Genomic DNA, 22,479 nt, shown 5'->3' with positions numbered 1-22,479 from the left:
AAATACATTGTATTGAAAATGAACTACTAAAGGTAGAATGGGATAAGGTAGACAGGAGGCGATATATTAAAGTGAAATGCGATGTGTTTTTTTAAATATTAGTATCAATAATTGAAACTAATTTTCAAGACGAACTACTCCACAACTTCCACAAAAAAGCAACCATGCGTAATTGATGGTATTGAAATATCTTCAAAACGGAACAGAAAAATTAAAGTAATCGCCAGAACAAGAGAAGATACAACATTAGTCCTGTTTTAGGAAAATTACTGCAATATGTTAAGAGAAGTTCTTAAAATCTCTATAAATATTCACAACTTAACAAAAAATAATAACGATGGTAACATAATTCGAACTATATGAAAAAATGCTAAAATGAGAATCAGGGCACCGATTCCGTCCAAATTTGTGTGCTATGCAGGGCTTGGACCGATAGAGAAGTGGCAAAAGTGAGAAATCCAGATGGCAAAACGTTTAGAAAACAGCGTTTGCGGGGTGTATCGGGAGGGGAATGAGCCACTTAAATTACCGTAGTTACCGACAGCGGCGAGAGCACAGGACGGTAATCCGAGAGTCGCTGGGTTGAGTCCCTATGTGGCTTCTTTTCAATTTTTAGTTTGTACGGTACACTACAAATAAACCGGAATGCTCTGTATATTTTATTTATTAATATTTTCATGAAAAGAAAAGGCAAAGGAAAACTTGAAGAGCAAATAAATTTCCAGGAAGTGATTGTAAGACGTACACGAAAGTTTCGTATATAAAATTTGATACTTTTATTATTTTAAAGTTGATGATTTGCACGCGCTAGGATGATATTTCTTGTAAAAACAGGGAAAGCAGTGATTTTCTGGGCATCTCGCACACATTATAACTGTCGCATTTTTACAATTACGTGGTGTCTTAGAATTTTTATATAAAAACAACTTAATTTACATTCGTTAGGTTCTCTGTCATCGCACAGTTTGGTAGGAAATCAGGCGCAACGCATTATTTCGCCAGCTATTAGCGAGGATAACTAGTGATGTACAGTGGAATGTATTTTGAGGCAGTCTTCTCATGATTTGATTTCTTCTTTTGTCTCTATAAGATAAGAGCAGTTTGAAGCCTTCTGATCAAATTCTGTACCTGACGATAAAAACAGACGTTGCGGGATTGCACTAGCGGAGTGTGTTTGGGACAAGCACTTTAAATCTGCTTATTCTTCTTGAAAAATTTCTTCGTATGATTGTAGATTTGTTTATCTTCTCCATGGGTCAATTAACAGAATTAATTCGTTTTCCGCACGTAGGGATTCATCACATCAGTCAAAAAGTTGTTCTGTAATACTGTTGCAAGTTCCCTAGATTTTGATGAAGTAATGACGATTTTTGAGTCCTCGATCCAAAATTTTCGTTTGCCTTTAAGAAAATATTAATCAGTATGATATATTGATCATTATTACTGCTTATTTGCATGATAAGCAACGTAAAAATTGAAAACACAAAAAAAACCACGACCTCACGTCCCTGCGATTACTGTTGTATACTCTTTCCGTTGTGCCAACGGCTGCCGGGAAACTAAGATAATATAAATGGCTCGTGCCTCGTCCGATCCGCGACAAAAGTGCTAATTTTTATGAAAACTTGGCTATCTGGAACTCCAACTTCTGTAACGTTCATTTATGAGCAGGTCCTGTGTATACCAGAAATTTGGAACAAAAGCATTTTTCGTTGCCATTCATTAAATGTATAAACATTTTTCGTTTTTGACCGGTGAAAGTAGTGTGACATTTAAGCACAAATAATTTATCTACTAAACCGCAGTTTTCGTTCGAGAAGGATTCCTTGTCAGACTTTCATATGTAGACTTTCATAGGTATCTTCTGTTACCTATTCCCACCATGTTTGTGGGTAAATTATGGTATTCTCGTAGAAAAGTTGAAGCCTTATGGAATGAACGGTATTACTACAACGACAATTCCTTTGCTCCTGTGGGCCATATGCCATTTATAATAGTTTCTTTTACAGCCAGAGGGTGTATCGCCGTAATTAATCGACTTCGCAATAATGGATATGGAAAGGAAGGTGCCGGAAAAATAATGCTTTGAACTCCAGAAATTCCTTAAAGACCTTGATACAAAGTTATTGTGGTTTTCAGTCCGAAGATTGGTTCGCTGCAGCTGTACACGCTAGTTTTCGTATATGGATAACTATTGTACAATACATCCTTTTAAAATTGCTTATTGGTGTCACTTCCCCCTACTTTCCTCCGGTGCGGCGCATTGCGCCAGCTACGTAAGTTTTGCATTGTTATTTTTGCAACTTATGATGGCTCGTTTCTTAGCTAAGTAAGTGCCAGTCTGCAGCTTCGAAAGCAGGGAGATAAACTCTCCGTTTATACTAGATTTTTTTTCTGTCAGTTGGCGGTACCTTCACCTCCGTCAGTATGTTAAGACTGTCAAACTGGACTGTAGTTCGGAGACTACGTTACACTGCAGGTCTTCGGATAACTGGTTGGGTAAACCTGATCAAAAGTCGGAGGGAGGAAGGGAATATCATCTCCAATAGGACCATATCTTATAAGGCCCTGTGGTACTCAAATCAACATTGAACTTCAAGTAAACTTAAGTTTATTCTTGCAATTATAGCTTCGTTTAAGCGAAGCACTGTATCTTTCGCTAAAAAATAATCCATAATTTTGTCAGTAGCTAAGAGTTGCTGATAGTGATACAAAACCACTAAACATCGTTTATTTATGTAGTTTCTGCGTGTCTTTGGAGCTTCATCAACATGTAACAATCAAACGAAGCAGTGGACGTTCCACTTAATTCTTTTTCGTTACCTGTTACTATTGCGCATAAGAATGAAATATTTATTTGCTGTAAAGCAGAGAACGATCTTGGCCAGTGATTCGTGGCGAATCCACTTACTGCGATTCATAATTTTTTTCACTTTCCCTGTAATGCGTAATTGCTGTATCCATTACAGTTCGGTGAGAGTCATGGTTCACAAATATTCGTGATGCATTGTTGCCAATGGCTGCTAATTTATATGTAGGTCATCCAATGTATAGAGCCATATGACAGGATATAATTTTTTAAAGCATTCATTTATGTTTTATTCGTTTACTCTATCGTAATCACAGCTTTTTAACTACCAAGAAAAATGACGTGTTTATGAGCCTGACATCCATGTCGCGCCGACTCTAGCACAACTGACCCATAGCCAATGTGCAGTAGTCATTTTCAGATGCACTGGGAGCATCCGACGATGTTTAGGAAGTCTGATATTTTATAACACACAACCTGATGTTTGTCTACAGATAAACTGCCACAATTCGCGCATTATCTTATTCATTTGATTATGTGGGAGCATTGTTGTAATGGCAACACGTTAGAGATTTAAAGCACTACTTCGCACCATCCTCGGAACAAAGGACCTCTGTTGATGATGCCGAGCGGTGCTGTACATCTCTAACGTATCGTCACCAGCGCAGTGTCTAGCTGAGGTTGATTGCATCTAATCAGCGAAATTAGACGAATAACTCAGATAATACACCGCCTTTGACGGTTTATCTGAAGATTGATTAGAAAAATCGCTGTGTCCCCTTCAGACGATGCTGCACTTGCAAAATGTGCTTTTCAGTACGGAATGATTTACGCCAAGTTGACGCAAACAGGCACGTGTTTCTTTCATAGAACACGGTTCTTTAAAAATTGTGTTAATCTCTAGGCAAAGAAGACGAGAGGTGAAAATAGGGTCCTTAGGTTGTCATGCAACTTTATCTGCGACTGTTCACTACTTTTTAATGTTAACTATATTAGCTCTGCATTCCCATTACAAAAACCTATGAAATAAGTTTTAATTTCCAAGAAATGATTCCGACACTACTAATTTGCGATCTTAAAATAGCCTTATTAAATGTGTCCAACTACGAGGGATCACTATCCGTCTAATACCTATGTATCGTAACTACATCTTCTGACAATTAGATTCCGTATAATTGAGATATTTCCTAAAACTTTTGTAGTACTCATTCCAGGCCAGAGACGGCCAAGAATTCGACATGCGAGTAGTGCTCTTGCACGCATGGATGGCTCTCTCACTTGGGTGCACACTTCTCCCACCCCCACTCACGCTGTGTGAGCGTGAGGAGGGGGGGAGGAACGTGTGAATGCGCCGCATTTACGTGCATTTGCACGGCATAAGAACTGATTTCACATTTCATATTTCGCAACAACATAGATCACAAACAAATCTAATTTTCACTATTATTTAATTTTTTTGCGCTGAAGACATGATATAATTTTTATCTCGTAAAAACTGTCGTCATATGGAGAGATGCAGACAATTTTACAGATTTTCGCACTCCTGTTGCTATGCAATAGTGACTTACTTTGTTTCACAATCGGAAAAAGGCTTCACACACACGTTTATCGAATTATTTTATCACATTTGCAACGTCATTACGTAGACGTGGAATTTCCTCCTGAGGAAAACAACTTACACCTGATAGACTGTTTTAACATAGAAGAATTTATCTTTTAAATGGGAATTTACACTGCAGATCAATCAGTTCCATCTGCATATCCACAGGGGCACTTTCAGCTACAATCGAAAATCTCGAATACACCTCAGACACAGATGTAAGACTTGCAGTGTCTTCAAAACGTTTAGAAAGCTACCCTTCTAATTCTTCGAAGGTCACAATGAATTCTTCAGACGTCGTGTTGTGTTTAACGCCAGTGAGCATAGAGAATTTGTCCCTTCCACAATGTAATTTTCTTTTCAAATGCATCCCCATCAAACCAGAAATTAGTTGTTTCTCACCTTAGAATATGTTTCTGTCGGGAATCTACAGTCAAGTCCACTTAAAATCAGAGATCTGTAATCCATTCTGGAAGTTCTAATGTTCGTTCCTGCTTTCCTTTTACCTCCACAAATTCAACAATAGCTGGTTTTAAAGCGAAAAATCTTTTCGGACATGCTCCTCGACTTAAACAATGTACTTCGCAGCAATATATAAAGTCTCTACACTCTTCCTTCAATTCCATCTAAAACTGTTGCAACTGACAGTAATACTGCGTGCGACTTCAGAAAATTTACTATTCGTATCAACAAATTCATCAAGTGCTTCATGCTTGCAAGTTTAGCACAAGTTGCTTCTTGATGCACAGATCAATGAATCCAGTCTACCGTCCGTTGTAGTTTTTGCTTTTTCATCGTCAAATAAATCATTAATTCGTTTCTGTGGTGCTGTAATGACGTTACATTGCAAATTTGCGGTACCTGTCGATTAAGCGACTGCATAATTGATATTGGGAAGTATCATTCTTCTATTCTGTCATTCCGTTCATTTCTAAAGGCTTGTGACGATAGGTCATTGGGGCTGCCTCTTTTTGTGCAAACAGCCACTGGACCTTTCTTCCTTTATATTACAGGGTGACAATTATTGAACTACGTGAAATAAAATCGCCATAACTACTGAACGGATTGCCTTAGCACGTTCAAACGGCACGGTTGGCCGGGTGGCATGATGGGAATTAGTATGCGAATGAGGGGTTTAGCGACGAAGCACCTTTCATTTGAACGGGGTCGTCAATAAGCAAAATCGGCGCATTTGGGGACTGAGAATCTGCATTTTGCGATAGAGAAGTCTCTTCACCCTCAACGGGTGACTGTGTGGTGTGCAACGTCCAGTCACAGAATAATCGGTGCGGTATTCCTTGATGGGACGGTCACTACCGAAAGGTACGCGAAGGTTCTGGAAGATGATTTTATCCCCATTATCCACTGTGACCCTGATTTCAACATGGTTCATGCAAGATGGAGCTCCACCCCACCGAAACAGGATAGTGTTTGATGTCCTGGAGGAACACTTTGGGGACCGTATTCTGGCTCTGGGGTACCCAGAGGCCATTGGCATGGGCCTATCTTGGCCGCCATATTTTCCGGATTCTGAACACATGCGACTCCACTTTGTGAGGCTATAGCAAAGACGAGGTGTGCAGCAATAGCGCCAAAACCATTCCTAAGCTGGAAACAGCCATTCAGGAAGTCATCGACAGCATCGATGTTCCGTCACTACAGCGGGTCCGCATTCAGGAATGAGCATTTAATTAATTATTATTCTAGGACAATTCCTAACATAAGCCATTGACCGTTATCATTTCTACGCATAATAAAATGTGCCAGCAGAATTTCGAAACTCGTCTGAGCCACACTATCGCCAATGATGGCAGGCGTACCGGACATGTTATAACATAAATCCGAATATCTGTAGTGACGTTCACATGTCGAATAAAGTGTGTGCACGCCGCAGTTCGTAACTAATTTACATTTCTTTTCATATAGTTCAATAATTGTCACCCTGTATGAAGAAACAGGGAAGGGTAAACAGTGCCAACACCACGGTTGTGCCGAACTGAAGAATGTCGTGCCGGCCGGAAAATGCCTCACCGCAATGCTAAATAAAATGTCGCGCCGTACGCAGTATTTCCGAGAAGAAGCAAGTAGTGGTGAGACACGCCGCCCCTCGGGATACACGCGTGCAGCCACAGCGTGTTTGCGTGAGGTTTTGCACGCCATGGCCGACCGTTTTCTAAGCTGGCACAGACCACATGATCATCGTTCTACTGTACTGGTGCTAACTAAATTTTCAGCATATGCGTCCGCATTCAGGAATGAGCATTTAATTAATTATTATTCTTGGACAATTCTTAACGTTAGCCATTCACCGTTATCATTTCTACACATAATAAAATGTGCCTGATATTATGAATTGTCTTTTGTTATTTTTCTGAAATTCATGGCAAATTTAGCATAGTTTCATTAGAATCGTTTCTTTGCTTACCTTTTTTCTTGTCACTAATGTTTTATATGCAGAAAAGTACTGATCTTTACTGTCGTGTTCAAATATCTGAGAACTATTGTGTCTTGGACATGATGTATGCAATGGATAGTCAAAATGAAGTAGCATTTTTAGGCACGTACACCACAGCATAAACTTATGTCAGGTATTTGGTTACATGCAGCGAAGATAGCTTACGAACATAATTCTTACTAGGAGCGTCAGACTTAAGTTCAGAATGTATGCTACCCTCTACAACTTAATTTTCTTTTTACACCATTGACTGAGGTTTGTCTGGGAACAGACCAGTGCTCTACAATGCATTCTCCTACTTGCACACTCATGCATCAGCTCAACCAACCACTGTGAGGGGACAAAGAGTTCATATTGAAATCAAAGTTCAAGTTTTTCATATTTTTTACGCGCGCACACACACACACACACACACACACACACACACACACACATATATATATATATATATATATATGGCGGAAAAAAGAGACTATAAGACTGATCAAGTATCGAATTTTCCCACTTGCCCACTGCCACAATTTACTGACGGAAAAAAGTAGTATCTGTATACTGTTCATGTTTTCACAAAGCGTTATTGTTACAACGTGGCAAAAGATCGCAATTGCGGTGTGTAATGTATTTCTGTTGTCATTCTACAACGCTCTAACGGATCTAAGACTTTCTGAAAATATAAAATTCTGTATATCTGCAGTTGTTTCCATTCCTAACAAAATCAGTGTATGTAAAGGATGACAAAGTTTATGTTCGGATTCTCCATTAATTTATGAAATCAAGAGTATTCGTCTGAAGGGTGAAACTTACATTGTACCACAAGACTCAACACAATAATCATATAGTTAGCTCAACTTCGTAAGACATTGCTTCCTGGACTAAAAGAATCACAATAATAACGAATATGAATGAAACTTTCCAGGTTTCCGTTGCGATTATATGTTATTTCTTTCGTTGGTGTGTCTCTTAGTTGTTCAAATGACAGTTTAACATGTCAATAGTAACCTCAAAGAAATACCCCCTTGCAGTGGTGGTGGTGTATTGCTATCGAGCCTGCAGCCAGAGGTTGTATGTTGCATCACACGGATACTAATATTCTGCGGGCAGTTCCATCGGCACGGTTTACACACGACTTTCCCCTTGAATGAGAAGCATAATCTGCGTTTATCTTGAATCCTTCACCTTACGAATTTGTTGTCGTCTCTCAGAATCTCTCTCCCTTCGCTGAAAACACGATCGTGGTAATTCCTCGCTGTGGCGAGAACCGATGCCATTGAGGTTAGCTATATAATCTTTGCTAGACATCTCATGCGCAGTTCGGTCTGTTTAAATATCTTTACGAGCCTGTAGAATTCTTACGTTTTCTGAACCTGGCTTTCACCGAACTTCAAGGAATTCTTGGTGTGTTATATAGTATCTATTCACACAAGGGCGCAGAATGTGCTTCCGATGTTGTAGGCAGTTGCGCTGATCTTTCCAGCCACTGACTTTTTAAGTCTATTTGGATATCTTATTTATTGAGTGATTTCGGCTTACACTACCGTTTCTGTCGATCATTCTGGCGATGTAAGTAGAAATACACTGACTGACATTTTCTCCTCGGATTCGTCGTTGATACATAGTTCCCCTTGCAACACCAGAGAAAAAAAAGTCGGAATGACTAGGAAACCCAAAAATCCAGGATCATAAATCAAATACACTATAATATGCTGTAAACTGATATACAAATCAGTCATGACGTGGCATGAGTTTGGTGATATTAGTAACATTTGCGCCATTGTGCGGCTACCAACGTAGCTCAAAGCAACCGCATGTAGTTCCTACACTTGGCACTCTGATTCCTCTTTTAGAGCTACTTTTGTTTAAAGTTCATGTATGTTGAGAAACTACTTGATTTATTGTGCTAGATGGTATATTTATTCAAATGATGTCGTTCTTCGTGTACTTATCAGCTGACTACGAGCTAGTGTGAATGTTAAGTTCTTCATTCTGTCCGTCTGTGTTCTGCTGACGATTCTGCTAAGTGTTGAGGACTTGGTAATGGGATAATTACTTATAGGTGCAATAAAATATGATAATAAAAGTATTTGCTACTTATTTTTCCCTTTATTAACAGAAGCAGTAGGCACTCAGAAGCACGGCAACACCGTCAGAGCGAATATTACCAGGGTGCTATGTTTAACTGTTTTCTGCTGTAAACTACATACTTCCCCTTACTGCTGCACTATAATATTTTCACTATTTGTGACTTGAGGACTGGTAGCTGAATATGATGTTGTTGTGTATTTATCTGATGACTGTTAACATGTTATACGCACACTCCGTTTCATGCTGCGCCAGTTTCCAAATATGTATTCAATAAATTTGCATCGTTCGCACATCTGCCCTGTACATGTACCTGTACATCACTTTTGCTGTCAGATAATTAACTTTTGATTATTTGATTTTCCGTGTTGGTGTTAGAAACTGCATCCAGTTCCAAGTTATTATTTACCACAAATATTTGCTTACTTTAGTGTGAGCGCCAGTAACAGAAAAAGTGCTTTACGCAACCCGACGAAATGATACGTTAATTTTTTGGTAACTTAATATAATTAGTCATGGGATATGTTTTGTGTGTCCTTTTAATGTTCTCTACGTAAAATGCCTTATGATTTCATGTCTCGGTCTCTTACATATGTGTGGCATATGCTATGGCCACATATTGGTTACAAAAGTACTGTATAATTCGTCTAGATTTTGAGGAACATCGGAGATCTCTCGTTAAAAAAACAGGAAAGTAATAGTGGACATGTGCTTTCAGACATTGTACTACATCTGCTGGAGAAATTCCAAACTAAATGTTGTGACTATAGGGCATTCTGTGAAAGTCAGACGTTCGCAGTATTGTTGTCGGGCATTCCAAGAAATCTCCACATGTTTGTAAAACATCATGCAGCTGTGTATTTAAAATAGGTAGCCTAACCAGCCATTAATGAATTTCTAAGTGATAAATCGTTGACGTGCTAAGTCTCCTCTAAAAGCTGCATATAATTATGTCGTCTCAGGCACCATATTCTATCTTCCATATAAATTTACCTTTTACAGTACTGTATTTTCTGTGAACTGTTATGCCCTTCCTTTGATTTTGGACACCAATTTTGGTCAACTTCTGACAACAATTCCTGACATCATACATTCCATTTTACTTAATACGTCACGGTATTAAACATGAATGACGAGAACGCTTTTCAAAAACAAGGGATAAATCTTTTTACTAAACACAAATTACAGTTGAAATATGCCGAAAAGGTACGGTAGGTGACATTTATTGCTTAGAAACTGACTGACAGAAATTATAAAAATTCGATGGAAGCTGATATATCTATTATTTAAAAAGTGGACGTATCTGCGCTTCAGTTCTAGAGCTTCTTTTTCTGAATACGGAGGTAACTACTGCTGTCGAAAGTAAAAACTCTAATTACAAAATAATCGGAACAGGCAAAGGAACAACCAAAAAGAAACTTACATTGAAAGTAAATGACAAAGAAACGTACCTGACCTTCATAAACCTAAACTATAGTAATAGTTATCATTGTAATGGATTTGCTGTAAGGTAACTACAAATTTCTTGAGTTATCACGCAGACCATTGTTCGTCAGGTAAGTAATTTTAATTCCACCCATCGTACTCGATGTATGTGTATTCATTTATTATGTGTATGACCGGAATTTTAACAAGCTGATAAAATACATAAACTCCTTCGTTCCCCTTCTACCCACTGAAATGTTAGCGTCATCGATTTTGCAGAAGACTGATTTATCCTTCCGGGATAAACTGGTTATATAAAAAGCGCAGCGTCGACGGGCATAGATCAGAGTGTCATATCAATAAAAGTTCACCCTATGAAGTTACGAGACAAAATTAAATACGGTAACTCTAAGGGTTATTTTTGTTTTACCATTCAGTATTATCTGCTATTATGCTAATGTTGGCTGGCTCCCAACAGGAGAGTTGATGACTTTTCCACAAAATAGCCAGCTCGTGTAACAAAATTTCGTAATGTGCCACATTCCATCGTTGTTGTTGTTGTTGTTGTTGTGGCCTTCAGCTGGAAGCCTGATTCGATGTACCTCCCTACGCTAGTCTATATTGCGCAAATATCTTCATCTCTGCAAAACTACATCATACATCCAATTGATCCTTGTTACTGAGCCAAGCCTTGGTGACCCTGTATAACTTTTACCTCCCCCCCTCCCGCCCTACGTCTCTTCATTAGTACATTAATTATTCCTCCGTGCTTCAGGGTACATCCAATAAACTAATCACTTGTTTCACGAAAAATCTGCCAAAAACGTGTTTTCTCCTCAATTCTATTCAGCGCCTCCTATCTAGTAATCTCATGTTATCTTCAGCATCCTTGTGTAGCGCTACATTTCAAAATCTTTTCCTTCTTATCTTCCACTTTTCTTTTTCGTACAAGGCTTCACTCCAAGCACTTTTAGAAAACGTAAGAATATTATATTAGATTTTAAAAATACTTCTCTTTTCCAGAAACACTTCCCATTCTATTGCAAAGTCTGCGTTTTATGTTCGATCTACTTCAGTCATCGTAAGTTATTGTGTTGCCTGGGTAGTAAAACTTATCTGCTACTACTTTTAGTGTCTCATTACCTAATCTAAGTCCTACACTCAGTTGTTTTAGTTTGCTGACGTTCGTCTTATAATCCCTTTTCAAGACATTCCCAGTTCCACTTAACCATTCTTTTATTGCTTGCTCAGTGTGCTGCCTGAATAACATGGGGATAGTGTAGAGCTCTGTCTTACTCCTTTCTGAACTATTAGCTCCTTTTCATGTCCCTCGACTCGTAACTGTAGTCTAGTTTCAGTAAAATTTGTAGATAACCGTTCATTATCTACCTTTATTCCTGCTAACTTTAGAATTTCAAAGAATGTTTTAGAATCAGCACTGTCAAAAGCTTTTATTATTTCTGCGAATACTATAAATGTACGTCTGTCTTTTATCCAATCTTCTAATGTAAGTCCTAGTGTCAATATGGCCTGTATTTCACAGGAACAGAAACTGTTCTTCCCTGAGATCGGCGTCTACCAGTCTTTCCAATCTTTTGCAGCTAATTATTGTTAATATTTTGCAACATTGGCTTATTAACCTGATGGCTGAAGGCTCTGAAGGCTATTCACAGAGTTATCTGCGTGGCATGCTGCAAACGTCCTCGCCAAAGCTCAGGACTTTAATTTTGGTAGATATCCTTATCCTGCATGTCCTAGCCTGTTAATTTGGAAGAACAGGACTTCCTCGAGATTCACCCTTTCCATACTCCATGAAAAACACGTGCAACTCAGCGGTTAAGACACTACACATATTCAGGGGAAGAGAGATACAATTTCTTTTCCTGACATTAACATTTGTATGCCCTTTAGCTACTCTCAAACATTTCGAATGAACGCCGCTATGGTTCCTCCAAGAAGATGAAGACTGAATCTGTTTCCCACCCCTCCGACTTTGTGCTTCGTATCTGGTAACATCAATATCGTCGGATTATTACACTCTAAAATTTCTTTCTTTCTTTCTTTCTTCCTTCTTCCCTACATGTTTCTATTTACGTCAGACTTAGAACTGTTCGCTGAAATGTTTTCTTCATGCTTCCCTCGTTTTCTGTATCTTATAATACTCATCATATTGCTTCAGCTTTAAAGATATTGGCGTTTTGGGCTACTTCTTGAACAATATATTTTCTAGTTGTCCTGCTCGAGGAATACTGATTTCGGATTTCCGTTACTAAGCACACAAGAACAACAAAAAACAAAAATACCCCATTATTTTTATTTTATAAACTGCCGTTTTGAACTATATCGGAATTCATGTAGAAATAAATCCAGTTTTGAAAGATGCCGTTATATTTATGCACCAGTTCCATATTTTCTAGTATTGGCTTAGGAGAGCTATTCTTTCGCTGTCGGCAGGTAGTTTATAGTAATACCTGTGTTACTGAGAGCTGAATAGTTAAGAACTAATTTAATCATTTAATGTTACAGGCCAGCCTGTGATGTGGAGTGACGTTGCCCGTGATGTTGAAGAGAATCCAGACTTATGGCCGTGGAACGATTTCGATGCAGGAAACACGAGGGAAGTTGATAACTCACGATAGATGACCAAAGATGTCACTGCTTGGCCACTCAGATGTCGTTGAACTCCGGAAAGAATGAAATCTGCTTGTCTGATAAGGAATTCTCTCCCTTCACTACTGAGAACATAATAGCTATTGTGGACCTTCACAGCTGAAACTCCCAGTGTTCAAGAATAACATTATGTGAGGACATAGCTCTTGACAATTTCTTATAGTTCCTCGAATAAAGACAATCAAGCGATGGGATACAGAAATATTTCACTACGTAAATTTACCTTAAATATCTGCTTATTTATGACGTTGATTTGTAAATCTGTAAAATGCAAGGGCTTTGGAAATGTCTGTTATGAGAACGGTCCGTTTTCAGTATACTGAGCTAACTGTTTATCGTAGGAGTCACTGGTAAAACTTCAGAATTGATACTAAGGTTCAGCCAGAATTGCAGCATACGTCTCTCCGGTTTTGAAAGTGTATGAGTCTGTGAATACTCGTAACTACTTCTGGAATTTTTTAAATGCACCTGGCTTTCGGACATGCAATTGTAAGGAGTTAAAAATTGAAAATTTTTACGTCGCTGCATAAATCTTATGAACATTGTAAATGATGTCCGTTAATTTTTAATCAATATAAATGTGAAAATGTTTACTATTTTTTAATGTTATGGCAATACCAGTGTACCAAATAGTGTTGAGGAAAACACAGAGGGATGACGTAAAAAGATAATTATTGTCAAGTGCTTTGTTCATTTTGTTGCAGTATTAATTTTTTACCAAATTGTAGTACTTAGGGAAATAGTGTTGATGTGACGTGTGTTTTTTACGAAATCTGTAAAAATGACAAGTCATAGCTGGGAGTGGCGGTGATGACTGTTATGTGAAGGTTTTGTGTAAATGTTTTAACAAAAAATAAAATAATTTATGAAGTAGTACACAGTTGTTACATATAATTGCCGTTAATCACATTTAAAAACAATTTTTTTCGAATAAGACACTGGATCGCCAAATATTTTATTTGTGCATTTTGTCGTGCTCGTCAGTCTGACAAAGTACTAATCATCTGAATGTTTACACAATGTAGATCATTTACATCACGTAGAACATAAAACAACTGCAGTGTTTTCGCTCATTTCTTTCATCAACTGTGATGTCCCGCATATTGAGTAATAGACTCACACTCCACTCATACTCGATGTACGGCGTATGACATAACAGCTGCGTATATGCACGGGCTTCAGGTGTTGCTATGTCAAAAACCTTAAGGCAATGATACAGTGTAGATTTACAAAGATGATGCATACATGTGTCATACGTACTCCTTAGTAGCTTGTATATAGGCATCGAGGCAGTGGGTACTTTTAATGGAATTGCAACTACTGCCATGTATAATCTCGTCAGACACGACAGCGCTTGCGTATATGAGTGTCAATTTTAGGCGATTTTCTACAAACGCCTGTCTGCTTCGCTACTAACAGGCGCACCTAATGCTGTTCACATTGAAACTATTATCGGAGAATTTATTGTTATTTATTATAATAATAGTAAAAATGTATAGTTGTATAGCTTATAACATCGTAGAGTACGATATTGGGAGGCTTTAAAAATTAAAGCAGAAAATTTGCAATACTTGATTTACAAAAATTTCGTCAATTTAATGCTGGAAATGCAGAGTGTAAAATATGTGCAAATAAAAGTAGCGTCATTTAAAATTCTTGGTATCCACTCCAATTATTGTGTATTGCGAAACAAAAACAGTAATTATCTATTTTTCTAAGATAATTTGTCAGCAAAACTACTAATTCAACTCTGTCTAACAAAATACTCTCTGCTTCCGTATGTTTACTGTGCAGTTTCACCTTTGCGGTGAGTTTAGCTAATGAAACGAAAATGAAAAACATACAAACGAAGCCAGCCGGTGTGGCCGAGCGGTTCTAGGCGCTTCAGTCTGGAACCGCGCGACCGCTACGATCGCAGGTTCGAATCCTGCCTCGGGCATGGATGTGTGTGATGTCCTTAGGTTAGTTAGGTTTAAGTAGTTCTAAGTTCTAGGGGACTGATGACCTCAGCTGTCCCATAGTGCTCAGAGCCATAGTGCTCAGTCATACAAACGAAACCTACAGTTTTCTCATAGCTAGAGTGCTTGGATATTTTACTTTGCGATGTTAGCAAGCACTGGACACCTCGATAACATTTCTTATATATCTGATATATAGCATCGTTTTGTAACTATAATCATATATCTGAGCGTCTGGGATGTACCCATGGACAACTATACTTTTCTTCTTCAACCTTTTTGCAGTCCAGCTGTGGGACAAACAATTCAGCTACCTAGACGTCTTCCAAAGCTACACTGCGTTCAACTGAAGTTTTAAATTGTTCCTGTCAGCGTTTGGATATCCTTCCTCTAGTATGCCACAGATATCTTTATCCTGTGCAATAATGAAACAGCATCTACGTGAATTTTCTTTATCTTTAATCCTCCCTTTTCCCCCTGAGTATTCGTTGCTGTGGGTATCATCGCTTCTTCTGCTGGCTTTTTCCATTGTTTCTATTCTTCCCTTGGCTAGATATCATTCTTGCTGCGCCGTTGTCTTTCCTTTCTTTCAGTTGGTCCTGTTTCATACTCCCAATTGACAGAAGACAGAAGAGGTTTTTTTTATGAAAAACGTAATTACCACAATGTTAGCGAGATAACATTGCTTTAATTATAATCACATATTTGCTCTTAAACAGACTGAATGTTTCAAAATTCATGGTCAGTCCTTTGTTCAGGAAACGAGCGTTGGGTCTCGATGCGGGAATCACCAATTGCCTTCATCCGCATTGTCCTAGAGGATGTGGCTGTTCTGCGTTTGTCATAAGATGTCAGTATTTTTTGGTGACTCTAATGAGTGATCCTGAGTTGCGTATGCGTCGTCATGGATGAAATTAAAAGAGACGAAGAACCCGACGCCGGATAACAGTCAAGAATGTCACAAGAGATACTATGGAGAGGTTTTCCATTTAACCCAGAACACTGGAGAAATGTCTTCTGATGTGGAATTCTGACAGGATATCCCTACCTTACTGGCAGAATGCTGACAATAAAAATTTAGTACACCACCAAGGTTCGATATGGCTACCTACTGCGGGGAGTGTAACTGAACGTTTAGCGCCTTAAATTCGTAACGGTAGTCAATTTTCCTTGTCCCGATACACAAGGACGCGTGTTTAAAGTAACCAGAAATAGCACTGTTCCTGGTGGCTTTGAACGCACGTTTCTGATTTCCATATCTCTGTCTCGAGGTTGTGTAAGTCGTTTGATATATCAGAATCGTACTACGGTAGTCTCTTTATAAAGGAAGGGTAATGATGGTTAGCAGCCTAATACAACCTCGTATTCGTTCGTCTAAGTTCTTTATTGTTTCATTCAACGATCTCAGATTGCAACCAAAGCACCAGCACTGCCGTAGGGTAGTTCGGTTTTTGCTTGCGTGAGCCGGAGAGATATTTTGGGTTTATTTCTTGAGCGCCTTCCGAAATCGATTCATAACTCACCTAATGCATTAAAAGGACTCTTTCACAACTTCGTAGTAACGTGTTACGTTATTTATTCTTTCTGTGCAATGTTCGTGCTCATCTGTAGCCTCTCCTTTTTGCTTTACTTACAGATTTAGACTCACTTGATTTATTTGATGACGTACCTACTCGTGGTTACCGGCTACATCTCATTAAATATTAATCAAATGGGCGAAAAAATACGCTATATTCATTTCTTCTCTGCGTTTCGAAAAACTTTTGTTTCAGACTTAAGTTAATGTGCCGTGAAAATTGTAGTTTTCAGTATCATTGTGTAAGTCGGGGACTTGATAGTACTTTCATCTCAGTATGTGGATGTATTGTAATCCAAGATTGTATTGTATACCATCATAGTATGTCCAACAATCGTCGCTTTATTCCAGCACGCATCTCACAACGTCATCAACATATCCCTAAGACACTGCAACCTCCATTCAGTTTAAATGTACAAGACGGTAGATTATGGAAATATTACGGATTTCAGAGCGTTTGACTAATGTAGTCAACCTGCATTAATGTAGAAATGAAATCTACAATTGCCTCTCTGAAAAAAGGACTGAAAATAGCGTCCTGTCGGCACGAACTTGGAGCTCACTAGAGTCAAAGCATAGAAGAAACAGCAAATCTCTTACATCTTTTCTGAATAAACTGTCGGAACAGTAGACTGAGATGATTTAGAGAACCACGAAAAATGGATATCACTATGACTGAACAGGGATTTGAACCACGTCCCTCCCAATTACCACTTCACGGATCTCTCAAAAAATGAACTACGCAGTTACATCACGAAAATATTCTTATGTCTAAAGAAAGACACATTTACGCCACTCAGAACTGGTGCTAAAATAAACCTTTATTCGCTCCTGTGTTGATCGAAAATCATCAACTAGCCTTTATGGTAGCACACTCGCTTGGCGTTAGTAAAATAAATTATAAAAAAACTATTGTATATAACTACCGTTAAGTAAAATACTTTTATACAGCTAAGTAAACTTAGTATACGGCAGAATTCTACGTTCTAGCTATTTTGCGTAGCGTGCGCTGCATAGGAGCAAGGACCATAGAAATGGCCAGAATACTAACATTATTTAATTGCATAAACACATATTAACCTTAACGACAGCAATGCAAGATCTTTTTATACCTTTATTTTTATTAGCGCAACATTTCGAGTGATACCATCTGTATCTCAATTGTTGATAATCGCTTTTATCGAAACCTGTAGCGAATAAAGTTCTCTTGGTAGTATATTTGCGTGACTTTCTTTAAATATTTAAAAACAGTGTGTCACTATTTGCACAAAAAATAATGGTTCTGATTTGTTCAAATGTTTGTGAAATCTTATGGGGCTTAACTGCTAAGGTCATCAGTCCCTAAACTTACACACTACGTAACCTAAATTATCCTGAGGACAAACACACATACCCATGCCCGAAGGAGGACTCGAACCTCCGCCGGGATCAGCCGCACAGCCCATGACTGAAGCGCCACAGACCGCTCGGCTAATCCCGCGCGGCGCAAGTGAGAGAGTGTTACCGAGGCATCGATTTCACGAGGACTTTTACAGTACGCTCACAGCAATCTGCTCGCTGGCATCAATCTACTGAATACAGCAAGACCTCCATCAGATCCAAACTTGCTGCAGGCATTGTCAGTTGACCCTCAATGTCAATGACTGTAATGTATTATGTATAAATAGCTGGAAAGACCCATTACTGTTCGATGACGCTATTGGCAATAAATTACTGCAGCTATGACCGTAAAATATCGAGGAGTATCCATCCGGAGCGACCTAAACTGAAACGACCACAAAAAAACTGGTTGCAGGAAAAGTAGAAGATAAATTGTGACTCACTCGAATATTAAGAAAATGTAATTCTTACTGGAAAGAAGTGGCTTACAAAACGCACACTCGACCGATTCTTGAGTACTGCTCGTCATTGTTGGTAGCATTCATAGAGGAGATACAGAAAACCCAAAGAAGAGCCGTACGTTTCGAGACGGGTACGATTAGTAAGCGCCAATGTTTTACGGGGTCACTCATTACACCGCAGTGGTAGACACTACGAGAAATATATCACGTTGTGATTTACTCTTAAAATTCAGAGCGCAGATGTACAAAGAAAATTTAGGCGACAGATTACTTCCTCACATATACATATCGCGAGATGACCGTGGCGGAAATATCAGAGAAATTAGAGCTGATGAGGATACTTACCAACAGCGGTTCTTCTCGCACACTATTAGTGGTAGAACAGGAATGTGGACCAGAATTACCCCTCCCCTTCTCCCTTTGCCACACAAAGTGATGTGGCTCGCATGAAATAGATGTAGAACACCTCTATTATATTTAATGTTCTCTACAATAGGGCTTCCAAGTGTTGCGACTAAATAAAAATGGGTTACCGACGTATCAACCTCTTGATACATCAGAAACGGGATCAGCGGTATCCGTGGTCAGGAAATTAAAGAATTGGTATTAATCGCTGCGTCTCTTCGCCGATCGGTTCTACTAGCAGGGTCATTAGAGGTCATCACAGGAAAATTGCTACCAGTGACATAATGAAGGGACGATTTCGGTATTTGGCTGAAGTAATTTATGGCAACCGCATGAAAGGTGAAACGGGAAACCCCAACCTGGAACTGAAAACGAGGGATAGATACTGGCAGAGTGAAATTTTTTCCACGTGTTATTTTATTATTAGTTAGATATAAATCAAAGCAGAACGCGACTGGTAAGACATTAGCTCTTTCCTGCAGATATTTTACATGTACATCTACATGTAAAGTGTCTGGCTGTGGGTTCATAGAGCCACTTCGTAACTATTCATCTACTGTTACAGTCTGGAATAGCAACCACACATCTTTTCCTGTGAACTCTGATTTTTGTTATTTGGATACGATGGTCATTTCTCTTTGTGTAGGTGGGAGTCAAAAATATGTTTGGACATTCTAAGAAGAATGTTTATGAACGAATTTTCGTGAAAAGATCTCGCCACAACGCAGAAGCCTTTAGTTCAATGATTGCCACTCCAACTCGCTTATTATATCTGTGACATTCTCTCCCCTGTTTTGCGATAATATAAAACGATCGGTACTTACTCGACCTTTTTCGATGTCCTCCGTCAATCGTATGTGGTAAGGATCCAATACCGCGCAGCAATACTCCGGAAGGGGACGGATAAGCGTAGTGCCAATAAAACTCAGTCTTTGTTTGCCTCCCACACAACATTTTCATGTGGTGGTTCTAATGTAAGTTGTTCGGAAATGAAATCCCTAGGTAATTAGTTGAATCGTGGACCTATACATTTGTGTGAGTTATTGTGTAACCGATTTTTTTTTTTTTTTTGGGGGGGGGGGTATGATCTGTTCATTGGGAGACTTCACCCTTTTTATTGTTCAGGATCAATTGTCACTTTTAGCACCATGCAGATATTTTGTCTAAATCGTTATCTAATCCTTTTCGATCTTCGACGACATTAATAGACTGTACGCGACAGCATCGTGATCAAAAAATCTAAGAGGGCTACATTTACATCCATACTCCGCAAGCCACCTGACGGTGTGTGGCGGAGGGTACTTTGAGTACCTCTATCGGTTCTCCCTTCTATTCCAGTCTCGTATTGTTCGTGGAAAAAAGGATTGTCGGTATGCCTCTGTGTGGGCTCTAATCTCTCTGATTTCACTCTCATGATATCTTCGCGAGATATACGTAGGAGGGAGGAATATACTGCTTGACTCCTCGCGGAACTGGGTGTTGTGTGATGTCCTTAGGTTAGTTAGGTTAAAGTAGTTCTGAGTTCTAGGGAACTGATAACCATAGCTGTTAAATCCCATAGTGCTCAGAGTCATTTGAACCAGTTTTTTTGACTCCTCGGTGAAGGTATGTTCTCGAAACTTCAACAAAAGCCCGTACCGAGCTACTGAGCGTCTCTCCTGCAAAGTCTTCCACTGGAGTTTATCTATCTTCTCCGTAACGCTTTCGCATTTACTAAATGGTCCTGTAACGAAGCGCGCTGCTCTTCGTTGGATCTTGTCTATCTCTTTTATCAACCCTATCTGGTACGGATCCCACACTGCCGAAAGGTATTCAAGCAGAGGGCGAACAAGCGTACTGTAACCTACTTCCTTTGTTTTCGGATTGCATTTCCTTAGGATTCTTCCAATGAATCACAGTCTGGCATCTGCTTTACCGACGATCTACTTTATATGATCATTCCATTTTAAATCACTCCTAATGCGTAGTCCCAGATAATTTATGGAATTAACTGCTTCCAGTTGTAGCTGAATGATAAGGGATCTTTCTTTCTATGTATTCGCAGCACATTACACTTGTCTACACTGAGACTCAATTGCCATTCCCAGCACCATGCGTCAATTCGCTACAGATCGTCCTGCATTTCAGTACAATTTTCCATTGTTACAACCTCTCGATACACCACAGCATCATCCGCAAAAAGCCTCAGTGAACTTCCGATGTCATCCACAAGGTCATTTATGGATATTGTGAATAGCAACGGTCCTACGACACTCCCCTGCGGCACACCTGAAATCACTCTTACTTCGGAAGACTTCTCTCCATTGAGAATGAAATGCTGCGTTCTGTTATCTAGGAACTCTTCAATCCAATCACACAATTGCTCTGATTGTCCATATGCTCTTACCTTGTTCATTAAACGACTGTGGGGAACTGTATCGAACGCCTTGCGGAAGTCAAGAAACACAGCATCTACCTGCGAACCGGTGTCTATGGCCGTCTGAGGCTCGTGGACGAATAGCGCGAGCTGGGTTTCACACGATCGTCTTTTTGGAAACCCATGCTGATTTCTACAGAGTAGATTTCTAGTCTCCAGAAAAGTCATTATACTCGAACATAATACGTGTTCCAAAATTCTACTCAGATTTCATAGATTACGAACAGCGGAGGGCCTATAACGCTTCCCTGGGGAGCCGCAAATATAAGTTCGCTTTCAATAGATGGCTTTCCGTCAGTTACTACGAGCTGAAACGTTTCTGACAAGAAATCACGAATCCGGTCACATAGCTCAGACAACAATCCATAGTCGCGCAATGTGATTAGAAGCGAGAATGGTGTCAAAAGATCTCTGGAAACCTATAAATATGAAGTCAATTTGAGATCCCATGTTGATAGCACTTCTTACTTCGTGCGAATAAATAGCCTGTTGTGATTTACGAGACCGATATTTTCTGAATCCGTGCTGGTTATGTATCAATAGATCGTTTTCTACAAAGTATTTCATAGTATTGCTGCTGCACACGCAGGGGATTTAACCTGTCCCCCCCCCCCCCCCCCCCCCTGAAAGGACAGCCGCGGAGATGGCTGGCGATCGAATGCTTTAAGAGGCAGGTGCGGCTCTGAGGCAGGACAGCGCTTAGCGGCGGCCGGCCAGCGGCTAGCGACCACCCGCCAGGGCTTCGTGAGCGCTTCACGTCGCGTGGCCCTGCTCATTATGCGTAACCACTTTTATTCGCCTCTTATCCGTTAATACCCGAAAAGCCGAAGCGGCGGACGGCTGCTAGCGCGGGCTTCGGCCAATCCGCCGTAATTACAGAACAGTCGCATGTGCACGATGGGTCATATGTGCGTAATTTCACGACAATTACTCTCTGTCTCCTCCTTTACGTATTAAACTTCCTTTATGCGGTCAGCGTCCACAATGGAGTATAATTTGAAACGTTTCGGGTGCAATGTACGTAAAAACTCTAGCAACACGGCAGGATGTACCATTTCAAGTAAAAGAAGTGGCTAAGTATTCTCACAATGTCTGTAGCGAAAGAATGCATCTAGACTGAGGGAAACACGACGTCGCAGGAGCGAGGTGGTCGCTCCCTTCTCTCACAAAACGGCGTACGGATCCTTCTGAGTCATCTCCCCGAGAATTTTTAATACGATTCAGGGCTCTCGAGATACGGGGCTT

The 22,479-nt window shown here is 39.6% G+C and overlaps 1 protein-coding gene across 1 annotated transcript in view; it reads left to right on the top strand.

Annotated features, from left to right (window-relative positions):
* The window catches only part of LOC126297876 (uncharacterized), a 50,561-nt gene extending 36,647 nt beyond the window's left edge, over window positions 1–13,914 (top strand). The window contains exon 5 of the mRNA XM_049989167.1: window positions 12,895–13,914. Within this exon, the coding sequence (XP_049845124.1) occupies window positions 12,895–13,007 (113 nt within the window). The 3' untranslated portion in view covers window positions 13,008–13,914. The remainder of the gene's footprint in view (window positions 1–12,894) is intronic.
* The last annotated feature ends 8,565 nt before the right edge of the window (window positions 13,915–22,479 follow it).

The sequence above is a fragment of the Schistocerca gregaria genome, chromosome X (genome assembly GCF_023897955.1).
Source record: "Schistocerca gregaria isolate iqSchGreg1 chromosome X, iqSchGreg1.2, whole genome shotgun sequence".
Lineage (NCBI taxonomy): Eukaryota > Metazoa > Arthropoda > Insecta > Orthoptera > Acrididae > Schistocerca > Schistocerca gregaria.
Note: the sequence above shows the minus strand (reverse complement) of the source record. Positions and strands in the feature narration are given on the sequence as shown.